General features: G+C 45.5%; 1 protein-coding gene across 6 annotated transcripts in view; it reads right to left on the reverse strand.

Moving 5' to 3' along the window:
* SPECC1 (sperm antigen with calponin homology and coiled-coil domains 1) overlaps positions 1–13,038 on the reverse strand; it is a 221,990-nt gene that overhangs the window by 15,198 nt on the left and 193,754 nt on the right. For all 6 annotated transcript variants that reach the window (XR_006608242.1, XM_004779879.3, XM_045085435.1 and 3 more), the window contains one exon: positions 5,120–5,236. Coding sequence is in view for 5 of the 6 variants with exons in the window: in XM_004779879.3 (XP_004779936.1) it covers positions 5,120–5,236 (117 nt within the window). In the remaining variant the exon portion in view is untranslated. The remainder of the gene's footprint in view (positions 1–5,119; positions 5,237–13,038) is intronic.

A 13,038-nucleotide genomic window follows, 5' to 3' on the forward strand; every position in this document is an offset into this window, starting at 1 on the left:
TGTACCACCAGGACAACAGGAAGTGAGTTGACGGCGGCGTCTGGCTTTTGCACGTCTCCAAGTGGGCAGCTGGCTGTGCGGTTGGGGATCACAGACACCCACGGCGAGACAACGCACTTTCACAAGGAGGCAGTGCTCGTGATTCAAAGCGGGAAAAGCCAACACTTTCAGGTTCATTATTTTCCAGCAGATCCAGAGTGATTTGAGGACGAAGAGCCCAGGTGTGTCTTGCACGAGAGCGGACAAACACTGCACACCTTCAGGAAGATTCCCATCATAGAGAGTGTGTGCGGTAGTTTTAGTGAGGTCCTCTGAGTATCCAAATTGTTTTACACCCTCTCTTGCCTCAGTTTTTTTTTTTTTTTTTAAGATTTTATTTATTTACCTGACAGAGATCACAAGTAGGCAGAGAGGCAGGCAGAGAGAGAGAGAGGGAAGCAGGCTCCCTGTAGAGCAGAGAGCCCGATGTGGGGCTCAATCCCAGGGCCCTGGGATCATGACCTGAGCCAAAGGCAGAGGCTTTAACCCACTGAGCCACCCAGGCGCCCCGCCTCTATTATCTTTATACCATCATATGGAAAAGGCAGAGGCTGCAGAGCGAAGAGAAGGGACACGGACGGAGGTCACTGCTGGAAGTGGGCTCTGCCTTTGAGGGGCTCGAAGCACAGGCTGCGTGGACGCCCCCACAGCCCCGGCTTGTCTCCTCCTCTCTGGCTTCTCCACTCTGGTTGCCTCGGCTGGGTGGCTCTCTCCCTTGACAACAAGCAAGAGTCAAGGTTCCTCAGCCTTCTCTCTATGCCTCTGTGATACTGTGATTTATCACAAGAAATATACATTGGTCTTTGTCCACGGTTCCCAGCACAGGGCTCCTAAAACCCTTACCATTTCCCATATAAGAGCCACAGAGGCAACTTTTGTTACAATCTTTGGTTTTCGTCCTCAGTTCCAGAAATGGCTTCAGAACAACAAAGCTGAAATAGATGTCTTCTGTTATTCATACAAACCTCTTTCAACCACACCTGAGTTTCTGTTCAAGACGTGATTTTTTGAAAAACCCCAGATAGGGGTGCCTGGGTGGCTCAGTTGGTTAAAGCCTCTGCCTTTGTCATAATCCCAGGGTCCTGGGATCGAGCCCCGCATTGGGCTCTCTGCTCAGCAAAGAGCCTGCTTCCCCCTTTCTCTCTGCCTTTCTGCCTACTTGTGATCTCTCTCTCTCTGTGAAATAAACAAAAAATCTTAAAAAAAAAAAACAAAACTCCACAAAACCCAACCCAGATAAGCTAAGGATGGCGGCTGGCTGCTAGGGGAACCAGCTATGGGATGAGAGGGTTGGAACTTATATATCCCCTGACCCCAACCTTGGGGAGGGGAGATAGACCTGACATTGAATTCCATCACCAAGAGCCAATGGTTTAACCAATTGTACCTGTGTAAGGAAGCCTCCATTAAGCTCAAAAGGATGGGGTTCAGAAAGTGTTGTACCCCAAGGTCCAAGGGGACAGAAGCTCTTGTGCTTGGGACCATTTTGGACCTCTCCCTGGGGTGCCCTCATCCGGCCGACCATTAGTGTCCTTCAACATCCTTTGTAATAAACCGGTGACCTAGCAAGGAGACTGTTCTGAGTTCTGTGAGCCACTCCAGCAAATCAATCAAACCTAAGGAAGGGATCACGGAATCTCCGGTTTACAGCTGGTCAGTCAGAGCAAGGTGACAACTACATGGTCACCGGGATCTGAAGTGGAGAGTGCCGTCTCATGGGACTGAGCCCTTAACCTGTGGGACGTGAAGGTGGACAGTGTCACACTTGAACTGAGTCACACTTGAGGACACCCAGCTGGTGTTACAGAACCACCCGGTGTGGGGAAAAAATCCCCATCTGTTTACAGAAGTGTCGGAAAGGAAATGCTGGAGGCAGAATGGATATAGACAAGGTTTTCCTTAGGGTTTCTCTCAGGACCTGGGACGGAGGTGATCTCCAGGCAGATTGCCTCTGCCCGCCCTGTTGGATACAGTAGATACACCTGACATGTGGTTACTTAAATCAAAAGTAATTAAGATTACACATTCAACTTTCCAGTCATTGAAAGCCACATTCGTTAACAGTCCAACGAACTAGTAGCTACCATATTGGGGAGCGCAAACAGAGCACTTTTCCATCATTTTGCTTCCCTTAGGCAGCAATTACCTATGCCCTGATGACTCCTGAATTTGCCTCCAACTCTGATCTCTGGTCTGAACTCCGCATTTATAATCCAATGGCCTACCTGACCTTGCACACTGCATTCTTCAGAACATCTCCCACTTAACATGATTAAAAACAACCGTTGTTTTGTTTTGTTTTCCAAATGTTTAATGCTCTGGTGCGGTCTGCTTCGTGGACTACCAACAAAGCACCACACAAGAATTTTAGGTCTTGAGATTTTTATATGCTCTGGGATGGTTAATTCTATGTGTTGGCGTGGCTTGGTCATGGTACCAGATGTTGGCCAAACACTATTCTAGATGTTTCCATGAAGGTATTTTTTTTTTAAGATTTTATTTATTTATTTGACAGAGAGAGATCACAAGTAGGCAGAGAGGCAGGCAGAGAGAGAGAGGAGGAAGCAGGCTCCCCGCCGAGCAGAGAGCCCAATGTGGGACTCGATCCCAGGACCCTGAGACCATGACCCGAGCCGAAGGCAGCGGCTCAACCCACTGAGCCACCCAGGCGCCCCAAGGTATTTTTTTTTTTAAAGATTTTATTTATTTATTTGACAGACAGAGACCACAAGCAGGCAGAGAAGCCAGCAGGGAGAGAGAGAGAGAGAGAGAGAGAGAGGGAAGTAGACTCCCTGCTGAGCAGAAAGCCCAATGTGGGGCTCGATCCCAGGTCCTTGGGATCATGACCCGATCCGAAGGCAGAGGCTTTAACCCACTGAGACACCCAGGTGCCCCTCCATGAAGGTATTTTTAAGATGAGATTAATACTTAAATTGGCAGATTTTGGGTGAAGCACATCATGGGCCATAGCATGGGTGGGCCTCACCCCATCAGTTGAAGGCAAAAATAGAAAAAGTCTGATCTCCTTTGAAGAAGAGGTATTTCTGCCAGCAAACTGCCTTTAGATCTAAACTGTGGCACTCAATTTTCTTACACACACACACACACACACACACACACCCTATTACTTCTGTTTCTCTGGAGAATCCTGGCAAACACTCCAGAAAATTAAATCCCTCTGTTATTATCACCATCAGTGTCATGACCATGCCTTGAGCTTTATTTAAATCCCAGTGTGGGATTATCAAAACAGAACCTTCCAGCATTTCTATTCCTTCCCCATCTCGGAAAATGACCTGTTGGGCTAGACACACCTCTCTTTCCTCTTGTCCTCCCTCACAACTAACTAGTTCCTAAGTCCAGCTGATTCTACATCTAAGACCTATTCTGAATCTTTCTATCCAGGATGCAGCTAATGGCTGGCATCAGGGATGCTGAGCCCTCACGCTGACATCAGGCCTCACTCATTTATTCTCTTTCCAGCTCTTTTTTCACTTAACAGCCAAAGAGATCTTCCAAAAACACAAATTGTGTGTCTCTACCATTTAGAACCCTTTAGTGACTTCCCACTGAGGTTAGAGCAAGAGGAAGATTTCTTCCCAGAGTCACCTTTGGAAGCCTTGCAGGGTCTGGCCCTGGCTGGTCCCCAGAACCATCACAGGCCTCTCTCCCACACTCACTGCACTCCGGCCAATGGGCCTTCTTCCAAGTCCCCAACCCCAACTGTTTTCCTTGTCAGGCTGCTCCCTTCCTCTGGAAGGTTCCCCTAAGCTCTTTCTATTACTAGCTCCTTATTTGTTCTGAAGAGCACTGCCTCTCAGAGAGGCCTTCTCAGCCTTCGTGATCTAAATCAGGAAACCTGGGACGCCTGGGTGGCTCAGTTGGTTAAGCAGCTGCCTTCGGCTCAGGTCATGATCCCAGGGTCCTGGGATCGAGTCCTGCATCACGCTCCTTGCTCGGCAGGGAGCCTGCTTCCCCCTCTGCCTCTGCCTGCCTCTCTGTCTACCTGTGCTCGCTCACTCTCTCCCTTTGTCTCTGACAAATAAATAAATTAAAAAAAAATTAAAATCAGGAAACCTGTTCACTCCCACAGCATGAAGTTTCTCTTATAGCTCTTCTGCAATTTATTTATTTATTTATAACATTACCTGTTATAGGTTTACTCACTTGTGGACCTGTCTCTCTACTTTAAAGAGCAAAGAATAGGTCTACATGGTTCACTTTTGTCTTTGTTACTGTGTATGATGTTTGGCAAGAAATATTTGTGGAGAGAATGAGCAGGGCCCGCAGCATTTCCCAAAGTACACTCTCTGGCATAGGATTTTGTAGGATGTTCTAGGTCATGGTTTGGCAAATTATCAACCAGTGGACCAAACCTGGCTCACAGCCTGTTTTTGTAAATAAAGTTTTATTGGAACACAGCATGCCCATTTGTTTTCTCTGGGGTCACTTGGGTGCTACCATGGTAGATGAGTAGCTGTGACAAAGACCTTGGACCCACGAAGTCCACCATTTGGCCCTTAAAAACTTGTTGACTCTTGTCATAGGTAATTGTATTAAAAAAGTCTATGGATCTGATAAATGTAGGGTTAAACAAAGTCACACAGGTTTCTTTCAGCGGGACTTCTTGAAGTCATTACCGTGCTAACGAGCGTCATGAATCTCTGAGAATGTGACATAATATACAGTTTCCTAAGCTCATCTGAGCAGCTAGATCCTTTTGGTGGCGCTTCCGGTTCTTTGGAAAAGACTTCAAAAATGCTGGCCAAAGTCTTAAAACCACGAAGGTGAAATTTCATGAGGGCTTTCTCTCAAAAAACGAGTGATAGGAACTTCTCAGCAGTCACAGTAAGCTGGTCTTCAACCCATTTTTCCAGGCCATGAGGGACACTGAAAGGTATTTACTGAGGGTAGGATCCTATGGCCTCATCATTCGCTCAAGAGTTCTCTCTGACTGGTATCAATATCCTAGTTTCCATGTGGAATCTATGAACACCACCCCACTGGGAAGTATGGTATTATAGGAATTCCCCTCACATGTTCTAGAGGATAACCAGGGGTGACTGGGCAGGTGACTTACTTTCTCCTGACTGTTCAGCTCCTGATACGGAATGTGGGCAGGCAGGTAGGTATGGAGGAGAGCACAGAAGGCCAAACCATCGCTCCAGCTGCTGCTGAAATTGGTGATATCGATGTTCTGTGGGGGGGAGGAAAAGCAGCATTAATCTCCAAACTGTGCAACAGCAGAGAGGATGGAGGAGACTATGAATAAGGGGGTATCCACCTCTAGGTTTGCAGGAAGGCCGGATAAGAAACCACGCAAGACTTCAGGAAGTCCATTTAATTCTGGTACCAGCAATGGCCTGGTGTCGCCCAAATCCACTCACAGAATTGTGTGAAGCAAAGCCTTCAGGGCTCCAAACCCTGGGAATTTCTGCCTGCCCAGTGGTATATTAAAAGCTTGGAGACATCTTATTCTCAAATCCACCCACTCGATCAGCTTTCCATGTCCCAGCACTGCCCAGATTTATCTGGTCAAGGAGGAGTCCTCACCATGATCGTCACGACGTATGACCCCAGTGAACAACAGGTAGACCAAGACAAAACAAGATCTTAAACACCTAGATGGCTGGTCTCATAGCTTATTCCTGCTAATACCCTCTTCTCCCACAACTTGAAGGGCTTCTCAGGGAGAAAGAAACCTCCCCATACTCAACAGTGTCCTTGCTAGTATGTCAAATACCCAAGGGTTATGAGGCCTCCCAAGGGAAGACGGAGTCCTCCTCTGGATTCGGTGGATACCCCAGCAGATGCTTGGAACAGAGTGATGAGGAAAACAGAATCTTTAGAGGTAGGCAGCCCATGGAGACAACAAAGTGGGCAGAGGTGAGTGGACAGTGAAGATGTGGCTCTTTCTGATGTGGATGTGTGGATGTGTGGATGTGACTTCCCACTTCCACTGCCCAAACCACACGCCCATCGGCAGCAGCTCAACCTAACTATCTGGGGAGTGATGTAGGATGTCACCCCCAGAAGCGATGGCACTTGACTAGAGGAGGAGGGGTGAAGAGGAACATGACATGAAGGTAAATTGGAATAGGGGGAGGGAGACTTTTTATGTGTGTGTAAAAAGCTTTGAAGAACACAGGGAGGTGGAAATGTGTAATAAAATATGGTACAGTTTTCCCATGCGCGTTCCTGAGGGGTTTGGAAGCAAATGGCCCGCCATCTCATTTGAGCATTTTATCTAGATTTTCCCTGTGTTAGTCTGAGCTAGCTTGGCCACTAACGATGAGGTAGGTTCAAATGGCTCATTTTACAGGAAAGACACGGAGGCCAGAAGCAGTGGCATCTGCGCATCACACACACCGGGTTTACCTGGATGACGGACACTCCGGCAGGCCAAGTCCCCACCCTGTGGCCCTTTCTATCAAACCTCTCCTGGCTTCTAGCCAGAGTCCAGAATGACCCAGGTGGACCCCAGAACGTTCTCCCACAAAGCACCGCCGTTCAGGGAAGTCAGATTCTCCAGCCTGTTTGCGCTTACATTTACCTGGGGGAAGCTATCTGGCCGAGGGCAACACACAACCATAATAATGCCTCTTCGTTCCGGTTTTCATGACTCAAGCACAACCGGATTTTAAGAGCTGCTAAGCATCCGTGTTACATAAAAGTCTGAGAATGCCCCGTCTCCGTTTTCGGGCTGAACGTGCACCAGCCCGGCCTCCTGGTAAGCTGATCATTTGCATTCTTGGCTTCAAGACAGTCTCTCTGGAGACTCTGGAGCTATCTGATGGGGTCTGGATGCTGCTTTGGAAATGGGAAACACTGTAATTTTCTATTTTCTGAAGAGGTCTGCATGTTAAAAAAGAAGAGGAAAGACATGGGGTGGGGGAGGGGGGCACATCCTGTCCAGTTCACTCGAAGTCTCAGGCACTAGAACCAGATGCTCATCTGGCCCTGGGGAGTGGGGGCAAGGAGCCAGGGTGGGCCAGCCTTTGGAAAACCAGGCCTCCGAGTGCTCGTCGACACAGAGTCCCCTTCCTTACTTTGGCACGCAGAGGTCATCTGAGACCCCGTCTCCAAGCCCATCTCTCACGGTGCCTGTGACCTGGTGGAAGGAAAGTTCTTTCCAGGGACCGCTCGCTGATGGCTATTGCTCACGCTCGGTACTGGGGCATCTGTGAAAATGGGACGGGCATGTGCCACACCCGGAAGCGTTCCCTCCAAGAGGCAATGTCGACATACATCCCATTTCGTCGTCAAAAGAAACTGAGGCCCTAAGAAGTGGTGTTTTTGTCAGAAAGGCCACATTTTAAGTAGAAAGCCAAACATCCAATGAATGACCAAGATGTAAGTCCCTGAGATATGAGGGCTCACAATGTGTCTGGTGCTGGGCATCTCCTCGTTTAATGCTCAGAATGACAATACCTGGTAAGTAGCACTGTATCCACTTCACAGATGAGGAAGCCAAAGCAGAAAGAAATATCGCTGGGGCCAGAGTCAGGGGCAAATCACAGGTCTGCCTGACAGCAAAGCACGTCATGTTAGCTGTCCTTCCTTCCTTCCTCCTTTTTTCTTTCTCCCGCCTCCTCTGCCTACCGTCTGTCACAAATTTACTTCACATCTAAAGCTTTTAAGGTTTGAGAAATCTTTCATTTCCTAAAATGTGAGAACATTTACACGCTTATCTCTTGTATTATATTTTTCTTTATGATACAGAATGTCATTTTCCTTCATCTGTACGATCTCCAGAAGCACTCTGAGAGGCCAGAGAAACCCAACGTGGGTAACGAGGCCACCGTCTCACAAAACCAAGAAAGTGCCCGGTATTTCACTGTCACTTAGGAGAAGGTCTGATTTTAAAGATTTTATTTATTTATTTGAGAGACTGAGAGTAAGAGAGCACAGAGGGAGGAGAGGGAAAAGCAGACTCCCCATTGAGCAGGGCGCACGATGTGGGGCTCAATCCCAGGACCTAGAGATCATGACCTGAGCCGAAGGCAGATGCTTAACCGACTGAGCCACCCAGGTGCCCCACAGGAGCAGTTTTTGATTTTTAAGTATAAATGAGCAACAGGTAGAAACTATAAAGTCTATTGAAAAAAATTAGTCTAAACGACTCACAACAGAGAGCTCAGAGAACCCGGATGCTTCTGGACAGATGGCAGATTGCGGGCCTTTCTGGAAACATGAAGCCCGCTATACATCAGACCCTGGTATTTCAGCAGCAAGACCGCACCCAACACTAAACAAGAAAGTGCCCTATTTAAAAAAAAAATGGAATTATGGAAATTCCAAATCTAGGCGGGTTATCAAGTCCAACATCCAGGTGAGGAAATGCTTCTCTTTCCTGTAACCCACAGGTGCCACATTTAAGACTGAGTTGTTCTGACACTGGAAGAGATGGAAGACAACCAGCGGTGATCAGTGATCTGCAGCACTGTACTCATCCCAAGGCTATCAAATAAAGACTCCACCCTTCTTAGGATAAAGTGGAACAGCTCAATTCTAGTTCCCTGAATGTTATTTGAAATCCTAATTCCATTGGAGCGACAAGAGTATCAACAATTCCCAACTCAACGCAGCTGTTCAAACAACTGAAAACATGCACACTTTTCTGATACCTCATGTAAGAGGATGTAAGCACTGTACAAATCTCAGGGATGGTTTGTTACCATCGTTATTATAAAGGTGGTTCATTACCGCTCACTGAGGTATATTTTTGGGAGCTGTATGATGTATCTTAGTGAATGAGGAGTTAGCAGATGTTTGGGGGAAAGCTACGCTTTGAGGCAGTGTATGCGGAAAATGGAGCCTAATCACACAAACACCCCCAAGAGGTGTTAGTTAATATATTCGTTTTCTCAATTACCATTCAGCTGAATTCTGAGGGGCTCATCAAAAGAATAACTAAGAACAAAAACAGAAAATGATCAACAAAGCATTCTACAAGCTGTATAGTCAGTTATTTTCTTTGTTATCTATTCCTGAATAAAACTGAATGGGACAATAATAATAATTAAAAAAACGGAATGGGATAATTGTTACCCTTAACTGGGAGTTAGGAATGGGCTGGGAGCAGGCAGGGGATTCTGGGGGTGCGGGCAATACTGTGTTTCAAGACCGGGATGCTAACTGCACGGGTACCTTCATGTTGTGAAATTTCACAGAATGGCATGCTTGCATGTTCTATCTCAGTAAGAAAGGGAGGGAGGGAGGGAAGATGAGAGGAAGGGAAGAAGGAAAGTGGAAAGGAAAGATGAATTGATCGTCTTAAGGGATTGTCTTAAAAAGACAGCGAACTTTCTGGATTTTATGTCCTGTAAGAGTTACCAAGGGGGGAAAAGCAGAGGAACAACCAAAAGAAACTTCTTGCTGATTATTTCCCCAAGGGAAACGGTATTTACTCGTTGCAAATTGTCTAACTTTCTCTGGGATATAAATACCTTAGCGATATTTCTGAGTGGAAAAGAATTCCAGGAAAGGAAGTCTCAGATATATACATATATGGTATATGGTATCAGATACACATAAATATATATACGGTAACATTCCAAGCACCTCTAACACACGTTAAGTTTCTACGAATGCTCAGAAGAAGATTTTGTAAGATACAGAATTTTGCCTTCAGTGCAGCAAAAGACATTTGAGAAAAGCAAATACACAGAATAGTATTTACATGAGAAGTTAACCTAATTTCAGTGACTATCCAAACATATTCCCTTGAGTGGCTGAGAGTGCTGACAAATGAAGTTCTACAAGGGTGAATGCAGAGGTCGCACTCGTAAATAACACAGGGGGACAAAAGCAAAGCAAAACCCCAGCAAGCTACAGCACTTGCTTCCAGAAGGTTCACTTCACTTGCCTTTTGTTGCCTGGAGACACCAGGGCCTGGAGGGAGAAGCTGCAGAACGCAGGCTGGAATGGGTCCCACGCTCAACCCCACGGAGGCCACAGCTGGATTCTACAGCTGTCTGACCTCATTCCCACCACTTCATCTTTTCTGAGGATCTCTAGCTTCCTCCGTTAGATTTCTGTGAATGGGTTGACTCTGTGTGCACTAAACTTAAAAGTCTGAAAAAAGTTAAAAAAGAAAAAAAAAAACCCAAAGCTTCTGGGAAGAAGTCAGGAGACCGATGAGAAAATGTAGTCTGGTCGAGTCTAGAAAGACAGTTGGGTGAAAGCATCCTCAGTGCACCTCGTCCACGGACAGGCCAAAGCTCCTGTCTTGGACAGGCCTAGAGCACCTCCCTCTCAAAGTACCCCCAAACCAACCGAACAGCTCTTCCCCAGCTAAAGATGGAAGGAAAGCGGGACGCCTGGGTGGCTCAGTTGGTTAAGCAGCTGCCTTCGGCTCGGGTCATGATCCCAGCGTCCTGGGATCGAGTCCCACATCGGGCTCCTTGCTTGGCAGGGAGCCTGCTTCTCCCTCTGCCTCTGCCTCTGCCTGCCTCTCTGTCTGCCTATGCTCGCTCGCTCTCTCTCCCTCTATCCCTGACAAATAAATAAATAAAATCTTAAAAAAAAAAAAAAGATGGAAGGAAAGCCACATGGAGAAGGACAGGAGGGGCAGAGCCATGTGTGGGAACCAAACCCTCAGTGCAGTGACCTACAAGTGGGGAGGACGTCAAGTGGGGAGTGAGGGGATCAAGGACCACATCAGGTAGCCCCCCACCACTATGGTAAGAAGAACGTCCATGATGTCTGGCTTTAAAAATCAGTGAGACTTAAACCTGGGAGAGGCCAAGAGCTATAGGAAACAGACTCAACGAAGAAATCAAAGAGAAAATTCAAAAATATCTGGAAACAAGGGAAAAAGGAAACAAAATAGTTCAAAATTTGGGGGATGTGGCAAAAAGGGTTGTAAAAGGAAATGTATAGCAATACGGGTCTATTTCGGGAAACAAGAAAAATTTCAAATAAATAATCTAACATTATGTCAAATTAGGAACTAGAAAAGGGAGAAAAAACAAAGCCCAAAGTTAATAGAAGAAAAGAAAATACGATTCTAGTGGAAATAACTAAAATAGAGACTAGAAAAATAGAAAAGCTCAATGAACTGAGCCATTCTTTTTTTTTTTTTTTTAAGATTTTATTTATTTATTTGACAAAGATCACAAGTAGGCAGAGAGGCAGACAGAGAGGAAGGGAAGCAGGCTCCCTGCTGAGCAGAGAGCCTGATGTGGGGCTTAATCCCAGGACCCTGGGATAATGACCTGAGCCAAAGGCAGAGGCTTTAACTCACTGAGCCACCCAGGTGCCCCTAAGAGCCAGTTCTTTGAGAAGATAAAATTGATAAAGTTTCAGCCAGATGCATCAAGAAAAAAGAGGACTAAAAATCAGAAAAGAATGAGAAATTACAACCAATGCCACAAAACACAAAGAATTATAAAAAAATACCATGAAAAATTATATGCCAACAAGTTGGACAACTAGAGGAAATGGATAAATTCCTAGAAACATACTATCTTCCAAAACTGAGTCAGAAAGAAATAGAAAATCTGAACAGACTGATTATGAGTAATGAAACTGAATCGGTAATATTAAAAAAAAAAAAAAAGAAAGAAAGAAACTACCAATAAATAGAAGTCCAGGACAGGATGGCTTCACAGGTAAGTTCTACAAAATGTTTATTTTTATTTATTTTTTAAAAAGAGTTACTTATTTATTTTAGAGTGAGAGTGTGCCCACGGATTGGGGGAGGGGCAGGGGGAGAGGGAGAAAGAGACTCTTAACCAGACTTTGCTGAGCACAGAGCCAACGGGGGGGGGGTGTCAATCTCACCACCTGAGCTAAAACCAAGTCGGATGCTTAACCCGCTGTGAAACACTTAATGTCGCCCCTCTATGAAACACTTAAATAAGAATTAATACCTGTTCTTCCAAAACTACTCCAAAAACTTGAAGAGGAAGGAATGCTTCCAAATTCATTTCATGAGGCCAGTATTACCCTGATACCAAAACCAAAGACACAACAAAAAAGAAAATTATAAACCAATATCCCTGATAAACATAGATGCAAAAATCCTCAACAAAATATGAGCAAACCCAGAAAAAGACAAATGCCATATGATTTCACGTGTGTGTGTAATCTAAAAAGCAAAACAAGGGCGTCTGGGTGACTGAGTGGGTTAAGCGTCGGACTCTTGGTTTCAACGCAGGTTGGCTCAGGGTCATGAGATCAAGCCCTGTGTCAGGCTCCACACTCAGCACGGAGTCTGCTTGAGATTGTCTCCATCTCTCCCTGCCCCCCCCAATTTCTCTCTCTGTCTAAAATAAATAGATACATACATAAACAAAACCTTAAAAAATATGAAAAGCAGAACGAATAACAACAAAAGAGAAAGAGACTCCTAAATACAGAGAATGAACTGGTAGTGGCCAGAGGACAGAGTGTGGGGAGGATGGGAAAAATAGGTGAAAGGGATTAAGAGGTACAAATTTCCAATTATAAAATAGGTCAGTGCCACAAATGAAAAGTACAGCACAGGGAACCCAGTCAATAATATTCTAATAACATTGTATGGCGACACACGGTAACTACACCGATCATGGTGAGTTGTTCAAACATTCTGTGTTATACCTGAAACCAACTCTATGTCAAATGCACTTCAAAAATAAGTTAAAAACATGTGACTAAACCCTATGCAGCAATACCTTAAAAGGATCATTTGCCACAGTCAAGTAGGATTTACTAGTAGAAGGTTCAGTATCTGCAAATCAAGGAACATGAAACAAAACGAAGGGTAAAGATCATATGATCGTCTCAGTAAATGCAGAAAAGTATCTGACAAAACTCAACGTTCATTCAGGATAAAACCTCTCAACAAAGCAGGCTTTGAGGGACCCACCTCAACCTAATGAAGGCCATATATGACAAACCCACAGCTAGCATCATACTAAATGGTAAGAAGCTGTATGCTTTCCCTCTAAGATCAGGCACAGGACAAGGGTGTCCATTTTTATTCAACAGAGTACTGAAAGTCCTAGCCACAGC

Source organism: Mustela putorius, unplaced genomic scaffold (genome assembly GCF_011764305.1).
Source record: "Mustela putorius furo isolate JIRA1106 unplaced genomic scaffold, ASM1176430v1.1 tig00000867_pilon_pilon_pilon, whole genome shotgun sequence".
NCBI classification, from domain to species: Eukaryota; Metazoa; Chordata; class Mammalia; order Carnivora; family Mustelidae; genus Mustela; species Mustela putorius.